This window comes from Narcine bancroftii, chromosome 2 (assembly GCF_036971445.1).
Source record: "Narcine bancroftii isolate sNarBan1 chromosome 2, sNarBan1.hap1, whole genome shotgun sequence".
NCBI classification, from domain to species: Eukaryota; Metazoa; Chordata; class Chondrichthyes; order Torpediniformes; family Narcinidae; genus Narcine; species Narcine bancroftii.
Window position 1 is genome coordinate 154427891 of NC_091470.1, and position 22091 is coordinate 154449981.

Here is a 22091-nt window from a genome sequence, read left to right on the forward strand (position 1 = left end):
GGCTATAGATTGTATTGAGAATAGTCTCCACATATGGATAATTTACAATACTCTTTGGATTATGGAATAATGGAATAAAAATATTAGACTCTCTTTCCAGTAACCCGAGTAGCAATGACAATATATAGGAAAGATAGGCAGGTAGGTAGAGGGAGTGGCATTGCCTTGATGGTAAGCAATGATATTAAATCACTAGAAAGAAGAGACACAGGGTCAGAAGGGGTGGAAACTTTACGGGTTGAATAAAGAAATGGCAAGGATAAAAGGGCCCTATTGGCAGTTATGCACAGGCCCCCAAACAGCATCTGGGAGATGGACTACGAGTTGTAGATGGAGATAGAAAAAACATGTCAGAAAGAAAATGTCAAAATAATTATGGGGGATTTTAACATGAAAAGAAATTGGGTAAGTCAGGAGGGTACTGGATCTCAGGAGAGAGAATATGTAGAATTCTTATGGGATGGCTTTTGGAGCAGCTTGTGGTTTTGGATTGGGTGATACATAATGAACCTGAGGTGATTATGGAATTAAAGGTAATGGAACGCTTAGGAAGTAGTGATCATAACATGACAGAGTTCAGTTTCAAATTTGAAAAGGAAAAGGTGATATCAGGTGTGTCAATATTTCAGTGGAACAAAGGAAATTACAGTGGTATGATAGAGGAACTGGCCCAAGTTGACTGGAAAAGTAAGCTAGATGGAGGGACAGCAGAGCAGAATTGAATGATATTTCTACAAGAAATAAAGAAAGTGGCGGATAGATATATTCCAAGAAAATTATGAATGAAAAAATGGCACAAACGTGGCTAACAAGAGAGGTTAGGGCTTGAATAAAAGCAAAAGGGAGGGCATACAAGGAAGTAAAAAAAATAGTGGAAAAACAGAGGACTGGGAAACTTTTACAAATGTACAGAAAGAAACAAAAAAGGTCATTAGGAAAGAAAAGATGAATTATGAAAGGAAGTTGGCAAATAACATACAAAAGGATACAGAATTTTTTTCATATATATAAAGAGTAAAAGAGAGACACGGGTAGATAAAGGACTGATTGAAAATGATGCTGGAGAAATTATAATGGGTAACAAAGAGATGGCGGAGGAACTAAATGAATATTTTGCATCAGTCTTCACTGAGGAAGACCATAGCAATAAACCTGATAGACAGAGGTATCAGGGAATAGAATTAAGTACAGTCAGGATTACTAGAGAGATAATGCTTAGTAAGCTGAATGGACTAATGATAGACAAATCTCTCAGTCAGGATAAGGTACACCCATGGGTTCTGAAGGAGGTGGCTTTGGATATTGTGGAGGCATTGAAAATGATTTTCCAGAAATCAATAGACTCTGGAATGTTTCCAGAAGATTGAAGGTCATAAATGTAGTTCCGCTGTTTAAGAAAGGAGTGGGGGGGGGGGCAGAAAAAAGGAAATGATAGGCCTATTAGTCTGACATCAGTAGTTAAAAAATTATTGGAGTTGATCCTCAAGGATGAGGTTATGAAATACCTCGAGGTGCATGGCATGATAGGTCTAAGCCAGCCAGCATGGTTTCTTGCCTGGTCAACCTAATGGAATTTTTTTAAGGAAATCTCAAGTAGGATGGACAAGGGAGAAGCTGTGGATGTTGTGTATTGGGATTTACAAAAGACCTTCGATAAGCGGCTGCTTAATAAGATGAGAGCCCATGGAATTATAGGAAAGATATTAGAGTACATGGAGCATTGGCTGAGAGGCAGGAAGCAAAGGGTGGGAATAAAGGGATCCTGTTCTGGTTGGTTGCTGTGACTAGTGATGTTCCTCAGGGGTCGGTGTTGGGGCCGTTTCTTTTTACATGTATATTGATAATTTAGATTATGGAGTGAATGGTTTTGTGGGGAAATTTGTAAATGACACCAAGATAGGTAGTGGAGTAGGAAGTGTTGAAGAAAAACCTGGGCAGTTTAGGAGAGGGGGCAAAGAAATGGCAGATGAGATACAATGTTGAGAAATATACGGTTGTATATTTTGGAAGAGGAAATAAACAGGCAGATTATTATTTGGATGGGGAGAAAATTCAAAATTCGGAAGTGCAAAGGGATTGGGGGGGGTGGGGGTCCTCGTGCAGAATAACCTAAAGGCTAACCACCAAGTTGGATCGGCAGTAAGGAAAGCCAATGCTATGTTGGTATTAATTTCAAGAGGATTAGTGTAGTGGGGTACTGGTGAGACCTCATTTGGAATATCGTGTGCAGTTTTGGGCCCTTTGTCATAGAAAGGACGAAAGGAGAGAGCACAGAGAAGATTTACCAGGATGATTCCTGGAATGCAAGGGCTAACATGAGGAACATTTAGCAGCTCTTGGACTGTGTTCATTGGCGTATAGAAGAATGAGAGGGGATCTCATAGAAAGGATTGGACAGAGTAGATGTGAATAAGATGTTTTCCTTGGTGGGTGAATCCAGGACAAGAGAGCACAGCCTTAGAATTAGGAAGTACGCATTTAAAACAGAGGAGAAATTTCTTTGGTCAGAGGGTTATGGATTTGTGGAATTCATTGCCACGTACAGCTGTGGAGGCCAGATTATTGGGGGAGTTTAAGGGGGGAGATTGATAGGAATCTAATTAGTCAGGGTATCAAGGAATATGGGGAAAAGGCCGTAACTTTGAACTAGATGTGAGAACAATTGAGATCAGGGTAGATTTGGAGAGAAGACTCAATGGGCCGAATGGCCTACTTTTGTTCATTTATCTTGTGATCTTATGACTATGAAGTTGCTAGTTTTTTAAGCAGTTTCCAAAAAGAACCACACAAGCCCTGTTTTAGTACGTTTCAGTACAAACCATCATTAGTGTGGTCTTTAATGCATTTTTGTTCTACTTCACAAATATACCGGATGAGTGTGATACAGCTTACACAACCATTTTAACACAACAAAACAAGCAAATATTATGTTGCAGAAAAGACAGAAGTACTGAGGTTGGAGGCTGAAGAAAGAACAAAAAAAGGTTCCTGTAATTGGGTAGAAAGTGAAATTATATGACCAATGGGAAATATGGGTCAATGGATACACCGAAAATAAAGACATGGATGTTTTTGATGTTTTTTTGTTCAATTTAATACATATAAGAACAATACCTTCTTATTATAGATTACAACTTCAAGCTTAGCAATCCAACCTTGGGCTCATCATAAAATGTTTCAGTCAATTAAATCACTTCCCATTTTTGGAATACCTAATCAATGGATAAACTCTTCCCAAGACATTGATTTTTGGATACATCAACTTCTCTTGCACTAATAGTCAGTTATATAATCTGTATGTCAATAGAGTATTAGCTAGAGGGTGCAGAAGAAATTTAATAGGTCGCTGCCTGGATTGGAAAATAAGTCTTATGAGGCAAGGTTAGCAGAATTAGGATTTTCTCTCTGGAGCGAAGAAGGATGAGAGGTGACTTAATAGGGGTCTACGAGATGCTGAGAGGCAACCGCTACAGCCCGCGCTGCCCACCCCATCCTCTACAGCCCACGCCGGCCGCCAGAACCTCTACAGCCTGCATTGGCTGCCCCAACCGCTGCAGCCTGCGCCGGCCGCCCCACAGTGTGGGGACTGATATCGGGCTGTTGGGAAAGAGCAAGGCAGCAGGATCAGTGTGGGGACATCCCCGCACTGACAGCCCACGCTGGCTGCCCCTGCCCTGACGTCCCGCGCTGGGGGGAAGGCCCAGCTGGGAGAGGAGTTGTCAGGTGCTTGCCAGCTGACTGTCATCCTGAATGCAGCCGCCTGGAGGAGGGTTACAAAGTTCGCCTCGCAGGTGCCTCCTGCGCATTCACATGGCCTTCCGACAGCGCATATTGCCAAAATATGCGGCTATACAAGCAGGGCAATTGGACACCTGAAAGTGTCCATAGATAAGGTAGACAGCCAGCACCTTTTTCTTCCCCAGAGCAGGAGAAGGAAACACCAAGGAACATCTATACAAAGTGAAGGGAGTTTAGGGGAGATATCAGAGGTAAGTCTTTTAGGTGGGTTGTAGTTGAGGCTACCAGGGTCATGCCCAGTGCGGAATGCAACACTGACCACAGGCTTGTTCGCTGCAAGCTCAACCTTCATTTCAAACCAAAGTCCAGGAACAGTAAAGCCCCCAGAAAGAGGTTCAATGTTGGAAACTTGCAGTCAGACGAAGTGAGAGGAAACTTCCAGGCAAATCTCAAAGCAAAGCTCGAGGATGCAATCTGCCTCACGGACTCGTCCCATGAAACCCTCTGGGATCAGCTGAAGACTGCCATACTGCAATCCACTGAAGAGGTACTGGGCTTTTCCTCCAGGAAAAACAAGGACTGGTTGGACGAAAATAACCAGGAAATCCAGGAGCTGCTGGCAAAGAAGCAAGCTGCCCACCAGGCTCACCTTGCAAAGCCGTCCTGGCCAGAGAAGAAACGAGCCTTCCGTCACTCATGCAGCCATCTTCAGCGCAAACTCCGGGAGATCCAAAATGAGTGGTGGACTAGCCTCGCCAAACGAACCTAGCTCAGCGCGGACATTGGCAACTTCAGGGGTTTTTACGAGGCTCTAAAGGCTGTGTACGGCCCCTCACCCCATCCAAAGCCTGCTGCGCAGCTCAGACAGCAAAGTCCTCCTCAGCGACAAGATCTCCATCCTCAAACGATGGTCAGAACACTTCCAATCTTTTTTCAGTGCCAACCGCTCAGTCCAAGAATCCGCCCTCCTCCAGCTCCCTCAACAGCCCTTAAGGCTAGAGCTGGATGAGGTCCTCTCCCAGGAAGAGACATATAAGGCAATTGAGCAACTGAAAAGTGGCAAAGCAGCAGGTATGGATGGAATCCCCCCAGAGGTCTGGAAGGCTGGTGGCAAAACTCTGCATGCCAAACCGCATGAGTTTTTCAAGCTCTGCTGGGACCAAGGAAAGCTGCCTCACGACCTTCGTGATGCCATCATCATCACCCTGTACGAAAACAAAAGCGAGAAATCAGACTGCACAAACTACAGGGGAATCACGCTGCTCTCCATTGCAGGCAAAATCTTCGCTAGGATTCTCCTAAATAGAATAATACCTAGTGTCGCCGAAAATGTTCTCCTAGAATCACAGTGCGGCTTTCGCGCAAACAGAGGAGCTACTGACATGGTCTTTGCCCTCAGACAGCTCCAAGAAAAGTGCAGAGAACAAAACAAAGGACTCTACATCACCTTTGTTGACCTCACCAAAGCCTTCGACACCGTGAGCAGGAAAAGGCTTTGGCAAATACTAGAGCATCGGATGCCCCCCCAAGTTCCTCAACATGGTTATCCAACTGCACGAAAACCAACAAGGTCGGGTCAGATATAGCAATGAGCTCTCTGAACCCTTCTCCATTAACAATGGTGTGAAGCAAGGCTGCGTTCTCGCACCAACCCTCTTTTCAATCTTCTTCAGCATGATGCTGAAACAAGCCATGAAAGACCTCAACAATGAAGACGCTGTTTACATCCGGTACCGCACGGATGGCAGTCTCTTCAATCTGAGACGCCTGCAAGCTCACACCAAGACACAAGAGCAACTTGTCTGTGAACTACTCTATGCAGACGATGCCGCTTTAGTTGCCCATTCAGAGCCAGCTCTTCAGCGCTTGACATCCTGTTTTGCGGAAACTGCCAAAATGTTTGGCCTGGAAGTCAGCCTGAAGAAAACTGAGGTCCTCCATCAGCCAGCTCCCCACCATGACTCCCAGCACTCCCCACATCTCCATCGGGCACACTGAACTCAAAACGGTCAATCAGTTTACCTATCTCGGCTGCACCATTTCATCGGATGCAAGGATCGACAACGAGATAGACAACAGACTCGTCAAGGCAAATAGCGCCTTTGGAAGACTATACAAAAGAATCTGGAAAAACAACCAATTGAAAAACCTCACAAAGATTAGCGTATACAGAGCCGTCGTCAAACCCACACTCCCGTTCGGCTCCGAATCATGGGCATCACCTACGGCTCCTAGAATGCTTCCACCAGCGTTGTCTCCACTCCATCCTCAACATTCATTGGAGCGACTTCATCACCAACATCGAAGTACTCGAGATGGCAGAGGCCGTCAGCATCGAATCCACGCTGCTGAAGATCCAACTGTGCTGGGTAGGTCACGTCTCCAGAATGAAGGACCATCGCCTTCCCAGGCTCGTGTTATATGGCGAGCTCTCCACTGGCCACCGAGACAGAGGTGCACCAAAGAAGAGGAACAAAGACTGCCTAAAGAAATCTCTGGTGCCTGCCACAATGACCACCGCCAGTGGGCTGATATCGCCTCAAACCGTGCATCTTGGCGCCTCACAGTTCGGCGGGCAGCAACCTTCTTCGAAGAAGACCGCAGAGCCCACCTCACTGACAAAGGACAAAGGAGGAAAAACCCAACACCCAACCCCAACCAACCAATTTTCCCTTGCAACCGCTGCAACCGTGTCTGCCTGTCCCGCATTGGACTTGTCAGCCACAAACGAGCCTGCAGCTGACGAGGACATTACCCATCCATAAATCTTCGTCCGCGAAGCCAAGCCAAATAAGAGTTGAGGCAGAAACATTAAGGAATTTAGGGACATTTAATAGACAGGCATACAGATGAAAGAAAAACAGAAGGTTATGAGGTAGGAAGGGTTTAGTTTTTTTTGAAAGAATAGATAGGTTGGTGTAACATCAAAGGCTTGTACGATGCTGTAAATTTCTATGTTCTAAAACTTAACCTGTCGAAACCCCTGTTATATGCCTGACTGAGCAGCAATTCATCTATTGGTTTACATATGTATTCCCTCAACAACTAAAACATCACCTGGGCAATGTTTACTATCTGCAGGATGCAAAGCAACAATTTTCAATGGCTTCTTCAGCAATACTTCAAAGCCCAAGATCTCCACTGTCTGCAGATGTAGGGATCAGGTGATATCAATCTTCCCCAAACGTTGTGTGCAAGCAAATTGAACACATCGATGGAAGTGGCTCACCATGACCTTCTCAAGGGCAACAAGAAATGTTGCTGCTGATGGGAATGCCCATGGTCACAAGAATATCTTTGCAGATATAGGACCAGATCTTTTAAAATCATTTTCAAGGAAATATTATCCAAGTATTGTAACTTAACACAGATAACTGACTAATTGATGGTAACAATGAAATGCTTTTCATCTGTTGACAGCATTGCAAAGCACAACAAGAAGTGTAAATTAGGTAAAATCAACAGTTTATAATTCCAATAATCCCATTAAACATTTCTATTGGGTTTTTACGAGTTTGATTAATTTTCTTTGTGCAAGTGGATATGTCAATTTTGGTTTGTTTTCCAAGACGTACTCTGACAAACAACATTGGTTTCCCCCCTCTGATTCTTGTTGGGTTACCCATAATGTTCATTTTTCATATCTGATCCAGGAAACCATTTTATGGCTGCTCATATAACCAAACATTCTTCCATGGTCTCTGCATATCTGGGCCATGCTAGAGAGACCATCGTGTCTCCAGGATTGGAGGCTTTTCTAAATAGGAAAATAATATTACTATTCAAATTTGAGTGGAGGGGAGGGACTCAGTGGGTCAGGCAGCATCCATGGATATAAATGGTCAGTCAACATTTCTGGTCAGGACCCTTTGCCAAAACTAGTGGGATGAAAGATAGCAAATATAAAAAGGGTGGAGAAGGATACTGGACAAATGAAGATAGGAGAGGTGGAGTGTCAGGAAAGAAGGACCAGTGACTTGGAGCTTGCGAGAAGTAGAATGGGAGCAGGTAAAGGACACATGGAAACAGAGGAACTGGATTAGGGTGGGGGGGTCAATGCTCCCTCTAATTTTTAGTAGTGTGCACACAAAATCTTATGTTGTGCACATTTTTTTCCTGTGATAAAAGAATGTGCTCACTGAATGCATGCGCAAATGTAAACTTGAAATTGTTTCAAGATAATTCTGGCACAGCCTATCTCCCATGGCGAATAAAACTGTATTGGCATATTTAAATACAAGTATGATTGCATTCTATGAAGTAACATATTTAGTTAAGATTTTATTTTATGCTTTGAACTATTTTTTCAGTTTGTGCACACATTAATTTCCTTTGGGTGCTGTTTGCAAAACTTGCGTGCGCATGCACACACGCACAGCTTAGAGGGAACAGTGGTGAGGGTTACCTAAACTTGCAGAATTCAACATTCATGCTGTTGTGTTCTCCTCTACTCATGTGGAATATAAGATATCGATAGTAAATACACAGAAATGCTGGAGGAACACAGCAGGTTTCGCAACGCCCATAGGAGGTAAAGCTATGTAACTGATGCTTTGGGGCTCTGCGCTTCTTCAAGGTACGAAGAACCTTGAAGAAGGGCTTAGGCCCGAAATGTTCGTTATATATCTTTACCTCCTGTGTTCCTCCAGCATTTTTGTGTTTTTATTACAATCACAGCATCTGCAGACTTTTGTGTTTAATTTGGAATATAAGACATTGTTCCTCAAGTTTACATTTGGTGTCACCCTAGCAATGGATGAGGCTGATGACAGACATGATGTAGGGAATTAAAGTAGCTGGCAACCAAAGGACACAAAGCTGGTGCTTGACGAAGTGGTCGACTCATCTATGTTTAGTCTCACTATGTTTGGAGGAAGTTTTTTTTTGCACGTTTATAATTAGTTGTGCCTCTTGATAAAAAGATAGGCACAGGCATTCTTCACTTGAAAGCACTGGCAGTTGAATAACTGCACATATCCATATATATCACCATGCATAGATTTACACATAGGACATTACAGCGCAGTAGAGGGCCTTCGGTTGTGCCAACCTATATATTCTTACTCAAAAAAAGTACTAAACCCTTCCAAACTCATAACCCTCTATGTTTCTTTCACCCACGTACCTAAATCTCTGTAATGTTTCATCACCATTCCCAATAAGGCATTCCAGGCACCCACAACCCATTGTGTTAAAAAAAACTTGTGCCTGTTGTCTCCCCTAAAGGAGCAGCACAGTTGGTGTAGTGGTTAGTGCAATGCCTTTACAGCACTAGCGATTGGGACAGGGGTTTGAATCCTGCACTGTTTGTACGTTCTCCCCATGTCTGCATGGGTTTTTCCCAGGGACTCTTGTTTCCTCCTACCATTTGAAACGTACTGGGGGGGGGGGTTTAGGTTAATTGGGTGTAAATTGGGTGGCACGGACCAATGGGCCTGTTATCATGCTGTATTTATGTCTAAATTTAAACTTTTTTCCCTTCACTTTGTAGAGATGTTCCCCCTGGTGTTTTCTATTTCTGTCCTGGGAAAAAGGCACTGGCTGTTTACCTTATCTATGCTTCTCAGGATCTTGTAGATCTCTATGAAGTGTCCTCTCATCCTTCTGCACTCTAAAGAGGAATGTCATGGGTACAATGTCCAGATATTGAGATAAATACACACTATGCACAGGCTTACAACAATAAGACGATGGGTTTATATTTGTTATCACTGTCAGATTGAGAAGATAGAGGAGAAGCCATTGGAAATGGGTTGTGGAAAATGGCAACTAGGACAGATTTATTGGTACACATTTACACAAATACATGTCAGTTTACACACTTAACTAGGCACGAAGATTTCAAATCTTTTTGGATTAATTTTTCATATTTTAGAGTCATCTTTTATGGCAAATGCCTTTTACGGAGAGTGGTTATATCTAGAATATGATGTCGGAGGTGATGGCATCAGATATAGTTACTGTCTTTAAGAGGCACTTGGACAGACACTTTAATAGGAAAGGAATGGAAGAATATGGTTCGAGGGTGAGCAAACAGGATAAATGCAGATGAACAAAAATGAAAATGGTGGGGCTGATTTGCCTGTTTCTCTGCACGACCGCCGTGTGAATTAACACGTTCCGCCGAATGGACCGAGCTGATGAAACATTTAATGGACTAGCTGTTGTTACACAAGTCTCCTGCAACCCGTTTTGGTGGACCCCACCACATTCAATTCTAAATGAAACAGTTGACTCCTCACTTCCCAGCGATTTTTCAGGTGTAGTATTAAACAAAGGTGACGGCCGAGCTGTCACAGATTAAATTTTTTGCCTCGCACCTTCGCCTCTTTGGAGATCATTCCTCTTTAAGGCAGAGATAAGTCAGTGTGCTGACTGCAAGCCGTGGGTGGGTGGGAGGAAGGAAGGCTTCCAGATGTGACATCAGAATTCAGCGCCCGCCTTTATTAAGCAAACTGCGGGGCAGATTGCAACAGAGAAACATTTAATTCGAGCGAGAAGGAGATAGCACGCCGTATGCAGGAATGTTGATGTGTTCACTGCTGCACTGAAGTGGGACGAGTGAAGAACTGACGCCGGATTTCCTGCCCGTGAAACTCATCAGGAGGTCGGTAAATTTCTCAGCACCGTCTCCTCTCTCATCCCCCTCCCCGCTGCAGATACGTTCGGTCGGAGCAACTCGCTCACGCATCCCCTTTGAAAAATTCTTTCTCGCCATTTTATTACTCTTTATCTAAATTCTGCCGGCTCCTGATCAATTTACTTCAAACTCCTTTGTTGTAGCTACAATATTTTCCGCCAAACTCGACACGACATCGTGTCTATTGCATTGCCAAATGAAGAAAATGCCCTAGAAATCATTAGCCGTGTGCTACTCCCGATCTGTTTAATATATAACCTGCACTTGCAAGTGCGTTATCAAAACTCTTTCCAAAACCAAAAAAAAACTTCATGGCAAAAAATGTGCAAGTGAATGACGAGGCTTTTTCGATCAGAATATTACCATTCTGTCGTTTATTACCGACCTTAACGTTCTTTGCATTCAAGTTGGATCTGAGGTCAGTTTCTGGGTTACACTGATTAAAATGACTGGACCTGTTACCTGGTCACTCACTCGCCTGCAGTCATAACCCATGGTCTACCCGATCCAATCTGCCATGCAGATAGGGTCCCTCTTGGGTCGAGAGGATGTTCAGATCTCTCGGCGATTGCTGCAGATTTGCTTCATTAAAAGTTAGTGAAATAACACGGTTAGATTCTCTCTTCGAGTGGGGCATTTTTAAATGGGCTTTCTCTCCGGTCGCCTGTGCATGAACGATTGAAAGAAACTTGCCCCTTTCCTGCAGCTTTTTGAAAACGGTTTGTTTACAGGAGACAAATGATACAATCTCAGCCGGCTGCACTGGGCTTTCATTGGATCTTTTCCAAAATACCCAAGTACATTCAATTTTAAGATGTAACAATTTTTTTCTAATCCCCTGAAACGTGCAGCTTGGAGCACATGGCACAATTAAATTTAAAATGTGATGACAAACCATATACGGTGCTCCCAGTGGGCTCCTTGGAAAGGTTTCAGTGCTGACTCGACGGGAGAATATTTAGGTAGCATTTGTTCTGGCAACGGTATTGAGCCTGACCATCCTACAAACATTTGTTTTCCTGTGGATATAGTCTTCCTGTTACTCACTGCCCACGTGCCCCCTCTCTCCAATATCCCAAATGAGTCATTGATTTTTGTCAACAGGGAATCTCAGCAGTGGTGTGAATGGAGCATCACAAATGAGCCGGATATTGTCTAACACGTCTTGGAAGGTGTATCTCGAACATTGATTCTAATCAACATTTACCAACTTGGCAGCATTTTGCGTGTGTAGTGGCTATGCTTCTGGAGTAATAATCTAATGAAAACAAATTCAAATTTCCTTGGGGAAACATTTAAAATTGAAAGGTTGTTTTAGAATGAAAGAATTCTGCAATAAATGAGTGTACTTTGGGAGAAGGGGAATGCAGTAACTGGCCACGGTATAATAGAATGGGACAGAATAAAAGGGGATTGTTTAACTCGTCACATGTGGGATATATATTTGAACTGTCCAATTAATCCCACTCTCCTGACATTTTCCTGGAGCTCTGCAATTTCTTTTGCTTGCCATTCAATTTCTCCCCATTAACTTTTTTGAAGTGTATTATTGCATTTCTATCCTTTTGTCAGTTAAACGTTTTTGAGCAGAAATCTCATTCATGGATATATTTGGCAGCTCTGAGTTTGTGCCTTTTGTTTTTCCTGTTAGTATCAATAAACTGCAACACCCACATCAGAAATCTAAGACGTTATTGTTACTTACATTTTGTCATTGCTTTATCAAGACCAGTCATCGAACAGCACTGCCTAGCCAGCATATAGAGATCTGAAAAACATGTTCAATACTAAGAAATTGCAAGCTTTGTTTTTCGTTCAAGTGTGAACGATCACCTGGTTTCACCAGTATTTTTTTTCATTGATGGCTCATCCTATGTTTTAATTAATGGAGACAAACCCAGATGCAAACACAGTAAAACCAGGCTGAACTAATTTCTGTCCAGGGTATTTTAAAATGAGGGGAGGATTAATATTTCAGGGTTTTTCTGATGCTATAATTAATAAAGTTAAATCTCTTGCTGACAGCTTCTCGTACCTACAATTAAGTGCAGTCCTTTGCCTGTAACTATGTTTCTAAACTGAGTAGCTGCTGTCAGCATTCAAGATCTTTTCCAGTTGGGCTCCACTGAATTTGCTGAGTGAGGTGAAACACTCAGTCTGGATTACAAATATACCATGAGTCTCTGTCAGTTTTGGTGATAACAGTATGCAGGAGGAGAGTATGCAGTGTTTTAGCTAGTTTAAAGAGGGATAAATAGAGCTTTGGGATTCTCCGTCATGTATACTTTTCCACTTGCCCATTTTTTTAATGTCCTCGGATCACAGATGGCTGCTTGCTCTCCTTTGGAACTTTGCCCACATAGATGTATTGAATGTGTAAGTTCTGACACTTGTAAGTAAGCTACCTGAACACTTTCGAGCATGATTCTTTTCACCTGTCAAGTGTGGAACAGGAACTCATTGGTGACACTGGTTGTTTTACCATCTCTCCTACGTCAGGTCTCTCTCCACTGTAATTCCAAGAGGTGATAGGCTCTTAAGAAATACCTGAATGTGCATCTGATTACTTCAACCTTTGGACTTTTGTTTTATTGTCATGCAGTGTTCTTGTTCTTGGACTACCTGCTTGTAGAGGTTGACTTGCTTGGATAGCATGCAAAACAAAGTTTTCACTGTATCTTGCTGCACATGACAATAAAGGATTCCATTTCTAAAAATTGTATTCTTATTGGAGTAGCATTGTCTCTGGCAGTATTCTCACTAATATGGTCATTGTTCCTTCTCTACACTTCTGAGCAACTAGCGACAGATAGTAAATAGTGGCCTTGGCAGTCTGACATGATCGGGTAAACCTTCAGTGCCCTCGGCACCCTCTTGCATCCTGATTCTGATACCTAGTACCTCTTAAGCCTGTCTGCAGCAGTCCGCCGCCTGGTGCGAATCCTTGGACTGCAGTCTATGCGGGTTCCTCACCCGTGTCGCCAACAGCCTGTCGCCAGTGTGTTCTTCAGCCACAGAAGCCCTCACTGGTCCACCATAACTTTGCAGTATAACACTGAGATTGATTAGATTGGCCAGAAAGAGCTGTTTTCCATCATTCAATCACGTCATTTTAGGACTGTGAAAAATGTTCCCTAATGGGCAAAGAGCTTTTGCCTTTTGCAATTCAACACCACTTTTCTGTCTGATTAAATTATATTGATGTATATTTATGAATGCAGAAACTTCAACCCCTCCTCTTGCCTAAGAACCTGAAATATTCAGTGGTTCCAAATATACACTTTCTCAATGACTTGAAGGGTAAATCACTGAAATACTCAGGTCAGCAGGGCTCAAGTCTCTGATTTCATTTCCATCCAGCAAAATTAACCTTCATCTCTGTCAAAGCACTTGGGAAAACTTTTTTAAAAAAGGACTGGACTTAGATCATATATAATTAGTATCCGTTATCCTTTGTGATCATTGAGTGTATGAGGAGAAAATGTCCACTGGGCAGGAGGGGAGCAACTGGGTGAATGCATAATTCTGTGTTTTAATTTAAACCGGTCTTCATTTTCCTGTGGAGGTTCCATGATGGGGTTTGTCAAACTGGCTCAGTGCATTGGACTTGGTCTGTTTATGGTACTGTGACCAGAGGGTTTTGGTTGTCAGACTCCATGCCAACTGTGCACCTCACATAATGAATGCTCCAAGTATCTTGATTCTAGCTACATTGCCACATCATTTTATTTATCAACACCTGCTCATCAAATGTCCCTCTGCCTCTTGGCATTTTCATTATTGTTGGTGTATTTATTTCTCATGATCAAAAGGAAATGAGATCACTTCTCAAGAGTTGGTGAGTAGAGTCACCATAATCTGCCAACCACTGTCCTATCAAAAGCTTACTTGCATTTTTTTTTTGAAATGTGGTATTCTGACATTTATAGCTTGGCTGAGAAAGGGGATGTCCTTTAGTAATTGAGGTTCCCAGAAACTCTTATTTATAAACCTGCCTGCGGTACACACAACTGGATATTAGATGATATAGAAAAACTTAAACATGGCATCATAAACTAGCATCTAATTATTTCAACTACTTAAATATAGAGATCAGTGATCCAGTTAACAATTGAACCCCTTGTTTCATCTTGTAAAAATAGTGATCTGTTTTTCTCCCTATCTTCTTCTCTTTTTTTTGTGGTCGGTGCTGAACTTTTTCCTGACCTCAAAATCCATCATCTTCCTTTTATTGAAATGATAACGAATACATTTTCCTGCATCTCAAACCTACAATGTATTTCTTTTATTTCGAGATGAGAATTTTTGCATGCAAATTCAAAATCAAAAGGGAAAATGCTGAACATCAGCATGGATCCACACTTTATTGGGAGTTCTGGTCTTTTAAATATTTGACTGTTCAAGTCCTTTGACAGTAATTCATATTCTCTGTGCTTTCCAATTTCTGTACTGCAGAATAATTTATGTTATAATTATTTTCATTCTCTGAATTTTCTCAGCTCTTCAATGACCAATATTGTTGTTTATTGGGATGCAAATGTCCACCTGTGAAAGAACATTTTGGGCAATTAAATGTGTAAAAGTTAGTGGGTTGTTTTTGCTCTTCTCTACACAGCACAGCATGGTTATTGAAATCTGTCCACAAAGAACCCACCTCTCAAAATGCAAAAGATCAAAGCCCTGTAAATAGAAAGTTCTGTAAGTGCAGCACAGGTTGGTAGTACCTACAAGTAAAGGATGTTGTGGATGTATCAGTGTATCTCTTCATTATTACCTGCTTTAGGAAATTCTGGTCATTGCCACAGTTGACCGCGGAAGCCAAGTCATTGGGTGTATTTAGAGAGGAGCTTCATAAGTTTAATTAGTAAGGCTGTTAAAGGTTATGGGGAGAAGGTAGGAGAAATGAGGCTGAGAGAAAAAATAAATTGGCCACTATTTGATTTCTCTGCGGCGAATGGCTTAATTCTGCTCCTTCATCCTGTGGCCTTGTTCATGAGTTTAGCGTTATAAGGAAGGGAAAAGGTTCCTTTGACCCACTGCCAGCTCAAAGTTCATCGTGTACAAATCCTACACTTATCCCATTTAATATTTCCTGGCATTATTTTCCACATTTCTATTCATTCTCCATTTACATTCCAGATTCTACCAATCACTTACATACGAGGGCCAATTTACAATGGTCAATTAACCCCAAACCTGCAAGACTTTGTCTGTTGGTTGTTAGATCATTTTCTCTTGCATGATGTTTTTGCTTTTCAACAGGGATGTAGTCCAAGGTTCTACTTTTAAGTGTGTGTGGTGTAGTTCCCAGAATACCCTTGATTACTACTCATTAAACCAGGGTTGAGCTTCTGGCGTGACAGAAATGGTTGTGTGAGGATGTGCCAAACTCTGAGGTTACAGATTATAGTTGTCTACATTTCTGCTGCTGCTGAAGTTTGTAACACCTCCTGAATGTTCCGTTTATAGCTGCCAGATCTATTCTGCGTAAATCCTATTTAGCACGTCTGTAATGCCACATAACATGATGGAGGCTGTCCTCCCTCGGTGTAAAAACAGGACTTTGTTTCCACAAGGATTGTGTGATGGTTATTTTTACCAATACTATCATTGACCAACATGTCCTCCAGAGATAAATTGCTTCAGATTGTCTCTCGTGTTGGTTCAGCTGAATAAGTGTCCTTGGTTTTAATACATCTCCCCCAATAGGACAAACCTTTGATTAATGAGAAAAGTACTACTGTGTTTTGCCAACTGATCTACCTTGATATGGTGAGGTGCTAATTGTAACCTATTGGTAGTGGCTATTGAGAACGAATGGATGAATAATACAAGAATTATTTTTTTCAAGGAATGCAAGACTCTGCTAACTTGAAGAAAGCACACAGACGTTAAAGGATTGTGCCTTCCTTAAGTTGCTAACATGTCGAGTGCTGGACTGGCGGCACAGGACATCCGGAGTCCGCTGAGTAATGGCTTTATGCATGGCAGCCATGGAGTCATCAATAACAAAACCTGCTGGAATCCATCCAGCACCTTTGACAAGTGAGTTGCCCAATGGTTGATTTAGAAAGTGGAACCTTCACTGATGTGGGAGACAATGTGACAAAATGTAGCACGATTTTTACCATCAAACCTCTCTGTGAAAGCATTGAGATTTCTCGGTAAACATGGAATAATTGTCAGGGTAAAACTCCAGTGTGTTGGTATTGGGTCTGTCTTGGATTACATTTGTGCTGGCTGAAATTCACTGCAGATGTTGCAACTTGAACTGTGAATGGGAAGATGAGATTTCATAAAAAGGGTTGAACAGCCACAGGGAAAATGGAGACCTTTACAATTGATTCATCGATCATACAATAAACAAGATAAATAATACTGCGATATCAGTTGTGCTGACACCATAAAATACCCTGGTCAAGGTTCAGACCAATAGGTTAAGATCTTTTTAGAACTGCACCAATATGGTGTCTTCCTGTGTTGAGTAAAATGATGTTTGCTGGGATCACGGGGAGGGGGGAGGGAAATTGTATGTGAAGATGCTCTTGGACTTTCAAACCCTTGATGTATTTCTTAACAGCATTGAAAGGTAAACCAGATCAATACCATTAGTTATCCCAGGTGTCATTTGGTCACATGGGTATATTTGAGCTGGAACGGCCTGTTACCATACTGTATTTCTAAATTAAAATTTAAAATATATTAAAAAAAGACTTGGACTTCAGAATGGGAAAATGGGGTGGGGATTGGTGCCTTGGAAGAATAGGATTGGAAGAGATCAAAGGAGTTGAACTTTTGTGTTCTACTGATGAACTTTTTATTCTGACTCTTTGACAAACCATTTATTTTTCTGTGAATTTTAGCATCTATTTTGCTGACACGACAGCCATGACCTGTGCTTTGAATGCTGCTCCCCATAAACAGCCCTATATGGCATCTTCAACCCACCGTAAGTAGTTCCTCTCAAAGGAGTACATCAAAGTTTGAGAATTGGTATTATAAAGAAATTGATTGTGAAAATGGAATAGAACCATGTTTATTTAAATATTGGTTCATGGATTGTGGCAGCCAATGGCAATGCCAGCATTTTATTGTCCATTTCCAAGTTTCCCTGAACTGAGTCGGCAGTTAATTGTCAACTGCATTATTGTAGAAAGCCTCCAACATCTTGCAAAGGAAAAAATAACTCTGTCTGGGTGTCTAACCTAAATCTATTACTACTTCAGAGAAGTTGACTTTTAACTAATGTTTGAATTGCCTAGAAGTTCAAAAATACATGACAATCAGGAATGGGAAATAAGCACTAGCCTTACCAGTTATGTTTTGTTTCTATGTGACAGCACATAATAGCCTGAATACGCCTGCGATTGTCCGATCTTGGAAGCTAAGCAGGTTCAGGACTGGTCAGTACTTGGAGGGGAGTCCGCCAAGGAACACCAGGTGCTGTAGGTTTCTGTGAGGGGTGCTGGATAAAGTATGTTGCATTCTAAGTGTACTATTATGTGACAATAATGGAATCTTTACCTTAACTCTGCTTGGTAAACTATTTCCCTACCTGTTATGATACTATTTCATGTGGGCTGAGGCAATGTGAAGCCCTGTTTCTGAGGTACGTTCTCTTGCTCATAATTATTACCAAGAAATTCCATGAATTTTGTTTAATTACCGTAATTCTTGGTAGTTCTTGAAATGTCACCTTGAGTGAGGTACTGAGATGGCCAATGGCTCTAGAACTCAGACCTCAGCAAAGAGGGAAGGAGAGGGAGAAAATTGATGGTCATTGAACATTTAAAAAAAAAATAAAATAAACACTCCTTCTCTCCCATCAAACAGGACAAGAAACAGTGCCACTTGGACTGAACAGAGACTGTTGTTTTGGAAACTGCCTCAGATCATCCTTCCACAAGCTGCAACCACCGCCCCTGCAAATGCAAAATTGTGAGGAGTCGTGTGCACAGCTGGAGAAGGATCAGCTGCTGTCTCCGTTTAGGAAACTCTCCGTGAATAGCACTGTGCTGTCGCCACTTCAAACACCAGTGAGGGGATCAACTGCACTAATTAATTCTGGATGTTCTAGCGATCGAAGCTCGAAGCCACTTCCCCCGCTGCCTCTCACTGGTGACGTGTCCTTTGATGACGTGGACAGTGAGGTTGAGTCCATTACAAACTCTGAAACTGACTCACTCTTGCAGGAGAGCAAGCCAATCAGTTTCCGGTATGGGGCTCCCAGCAGGAGGAGCTTCCGTGGATGTGGGCAGACCAACTATGCCTACTCTGAGGGCGTCAGTCAGACTAAATTGCCAGAGAGTTGCCTAGTTGTGAAAGATAGCAACCTGGAAAATAAAGAGGTCGCTGAGCAACCCACCCGGCCTCGCCGTAAGTTACGGCGTTCACATTCCGGCCCAGCTGGATCCTACAACAAGCCCGCCATGTTGAAAAATACAAGCTGCCTGTCCAGCTCTTCGGCAAATTCCAATGAGGTGAAGCCTGAGATCCCCCCTCGAGTACCCATACCCCCACGGCCGATGAAAAACGACTACCGGAGATGGTCTGCAGAGGTGATGTCAGCCATGCACTGTGATGAGGACAAGCCGCCAAAAGTCCCTCCACGGGAACCAATGTCCAGAAGCAATTCGCGCACTCCAAGCCCCAAAAGTATCCCGGCCTACCTCAACGGAGTGATGCCCCCAACACGAAGCTTTGCACCGGACCCCAAATACGTCAGCAGCAAAGCCCTCCAGCGGCAGGCAAGTGATGGGGCAGCCACACGGATACCCTGCATTTTGCCGATCATTGAAGATGGAAAGAAAGTGAGCTCTACACACTACTACCTGCTGCCCGAGAGACCTTCCTATCTTCACAAATTTCCAAAATGTTTTGTGGAGGTCCCGTCCTCTGAGGAATCAAATGATTGCTCGGCGGAGAGCTTCAAGACATTTGCATTGACCAAACCGGTGATAGTAAAACAGAAACTTGTTTCTTGAGTAGCATAAAAAACAATAGTAGCAAGGCTCCTGGTTTGCAGAATCCACAGGAAAATGAAATCGAACTGTAGAATGAGATCCCAAACCCTCATCAGTGAAATTCCATATAGTATATGTGGAGTATATGACTTGACCATTATCTATAATCCAGAGGTCCTTGAACAAACCACCAGTGGATGTCCAGTTTAGATTTTGCTGTAAAATTGTTTTGTGATCTTTTCATCAGTATGCCTCAGTTTTTATTGCACTTTATCTACTTTTGGAACTTCTCAACGAGCCGTGAACTGGACATTGGGCATGGTCACAAAGCTGTTTGATGTTTTAGCAGGTGCCGTATCTATTTCGGTCCTTCATGGACATGTAATACCAGCACAACTAAGTCAAGATTAGTTTCTCTGGCCAAAACCTTTCTCATCCCTTGTGGTTGAGAAACTGCAGCATTTATTACTGGGCAGTATACATAAAATAATTGTGCTTGGTATAATTTCAGCTCAGGGATGCTCAATGAAGGTCATGTATCACTTAATGGCTATTTAAGTGAAAAAAAGTATTATGTTCAAGTGAAGGGATAGAATTAAATGGTTTTTTTTAAGCACAGATTTGCTATAGGTTCATGTCTCTGCCTCTTTCCCCACTCCCTACCAACCCAACAATTTGCAGCATTTGTAGTATGATGGTGTAAAAATTCCAAAGTTCAGAAGGAATGGAGTGAGCAACTTTTTTTTAACTTCAAAGATGAGAAATCTCCATGCTGCTGTTTCGTTTCCACCTTCTGCAAGTGTTGAGTGGATGTGGTTGGAGGAAGGAGGGCTGGTAGTGGGAAGGGTTCAGCATTGTCAGAGTCTAATCATTCACTACATAACAACACTGGAAGCTTGTCTGTTCTCCACTGTTCTAACTTAACGCACAATATGTTCTGCACTTGGCAAAAAAAAAATGTGCAGATGCTCTGGCTGTTTAGTGGGAGTTGATGTGGTTAAGGACCTGTTGGGTGCAAGACTGCTGAAATGTGGTTTTGACAAGCTACCCTTTGAGATTATGTCCAGATGCTCATTCAAAGCGATCACAAAAGGTACCAGAGTTGAATTGATGGGCAGAGGGATCTGAGAACCAGGCCCAGAGCTCCTTAAAGGTGGCTACACAAGTAGATAGGGTGGTAAAGAATGTGTATGACATTCATTCTCTCCTTCGAGAGTCAGGGGATTGAGTACAAGAGTATTGTAGCTATGTATAACTTCAGTTTGGTCACACTTGTGCAATTCTGGTCACCCCTGAAAGGAAGGATGTGGAGCCTTTGGAAAGAATACAGAATACATTTATCAGAATGTTGGAAACACAGGAAATCTCCTGGGAGAACTCAGCAGGAGTGATTCATGAACATCAGCAACTCCTAATGTAGGGTTCCAACCATTCTTTTACTGATGCTGCTCGACCCACTGAGTTCTGCCAGTGGATTATTTTTATTAATCACGATGCTGCCTGGATGAGACAGTTTGAGCAATGGGGAGATAACAAGTTTATTATCATACACGTTATAAAACGTTCATGTGCACCAAGATTCTTGCTCGTGCACCAAGATTCTTGCTCGTGCACCAAGATTCTTGCTCGTGCACCAAGATTCTTGCTCGTGCACCAAGATTCTTGCTCGTGCACCAAGATTCTTGCTCGTGCACCAAGATTCTTGCTCGTGCACCAAGATTCTTGCTCGTGCACCAAGATTCTTGCTCGTGCACCAAGATTCTTGCTCGTGCACCAAGATTCTTGCTCGTGCACCAAGATTCTTGCTCGTGCACCAAGATTCTTGCTCGTGCACCAAGATTCTTGCTCGTGCACCAAGATTCTTGCTCGTGCACCAAGATTCTTGCTCGTGCACCAAGATTCTTGCTCGTGCACCAAGATTCTTGCTCGTGCACCAAGATTCTTGCTCGTGCACCAAGATTCTTGCTCGTGCACCAAGATTCTTGCTCGTGCACCAAGATCATTTTAAAAAAATATAGCATACATAAATTTTAAAAAATGATGAACCAAAACATAATAATGGAGGTGATGGACAAACTTGGGTTGTTTTTTTTTCTGGAGTGTTACAGGCTGAAGGGAGAGCTGATGAAGGTTTATATTAAAAAAATGCATAGATATAGTGATTATCTTTTTCCCTTGATACTTGTCACCTACTAGAGGACACGAGTTTGAAGTGAAAGGGGGAAATGTTTAAAGGAGATGAGTGGGATAAGTTTTTACAATAATTGGAAGGTGCCTGGTATTGGCTGCAGGGTAGTGATGGAAGCAGATGCAGTTGTGGAGTTTGAGAGGTTTCTAGATAGACACATGAATTGTCAAAGGATGGAGAGATATGCATCATGTGCAAGTAGTAGAGGTTTGGTTTGGCCATCATGGTCAGTGCAGCCATTGTAATTTCTGTGTTCAGCTGCTCTATGTTCTGGTACAGCCAAATTCTGACCTTGTATGCATGTTATACGGGGCCAAGTACTAGATTTTTAGACATAGCCACCACACTCCACAATAGCTACTTTCCAGGAGTTCTTGCCATGTGTTTGTGGAGAAACATGGTGCCTACCTTTGGTGGTGTATGGCCTTTAGTGATTCAGGCCTTGGACTCGCCAAGTTTGTACTTGGCATCATTCTATCATCTGGAATTGGGGGAGGAGGAAGGAAGACAAAGAGAAACCATTCAGGAAGTAAGTGACTGAAGAATGTTGGACCTTTCTGTC

General features: G+C 42.5%; 1 protein-coding gene across 3 annotated transcripts; it reads left to right on the forward strand.

Moving 5' to 3' along the window:
• Positions 1-10199: 10199 nt before the first annotated feature.
• errfi1a (ERBB receptor feedback inhibitor 1a) lies at positions 10200-19959 on the forward strand. 3 transcript variants are annotated; one of them, XM_069918662.1, is made up of 5 exons: positions 10200-10345; positions 14994-15091; positions 16230-16423; positions 17242-17327; positions 18212-19959. In XM_069918662.1, exons 3-5 carry the CDS (start codon positions 16302-16304, stop codon positions 19360-19362), a joined length of 1359 nt encoding a protein of 452 aa, XP_069774763.1. In that variant the 5' UTR covers positions 10200-10345; positions 14994-15091; positions 16230-16301; the 3' UTR covers positions 19363-19959. The 3 variants fall into 3 exon arrangements, with proteins under 3 accessions (XP_069774763.1, XP_069774764.1, XP_069774762.1); XM_069918663.1 differs by having other exon boundaries at positions 14994-15076; XM_069918661.1 differs by lacking the exon at positions 14994-15091.
• Positions 19960-22091: the final 2132 nt, after the last annotated feature.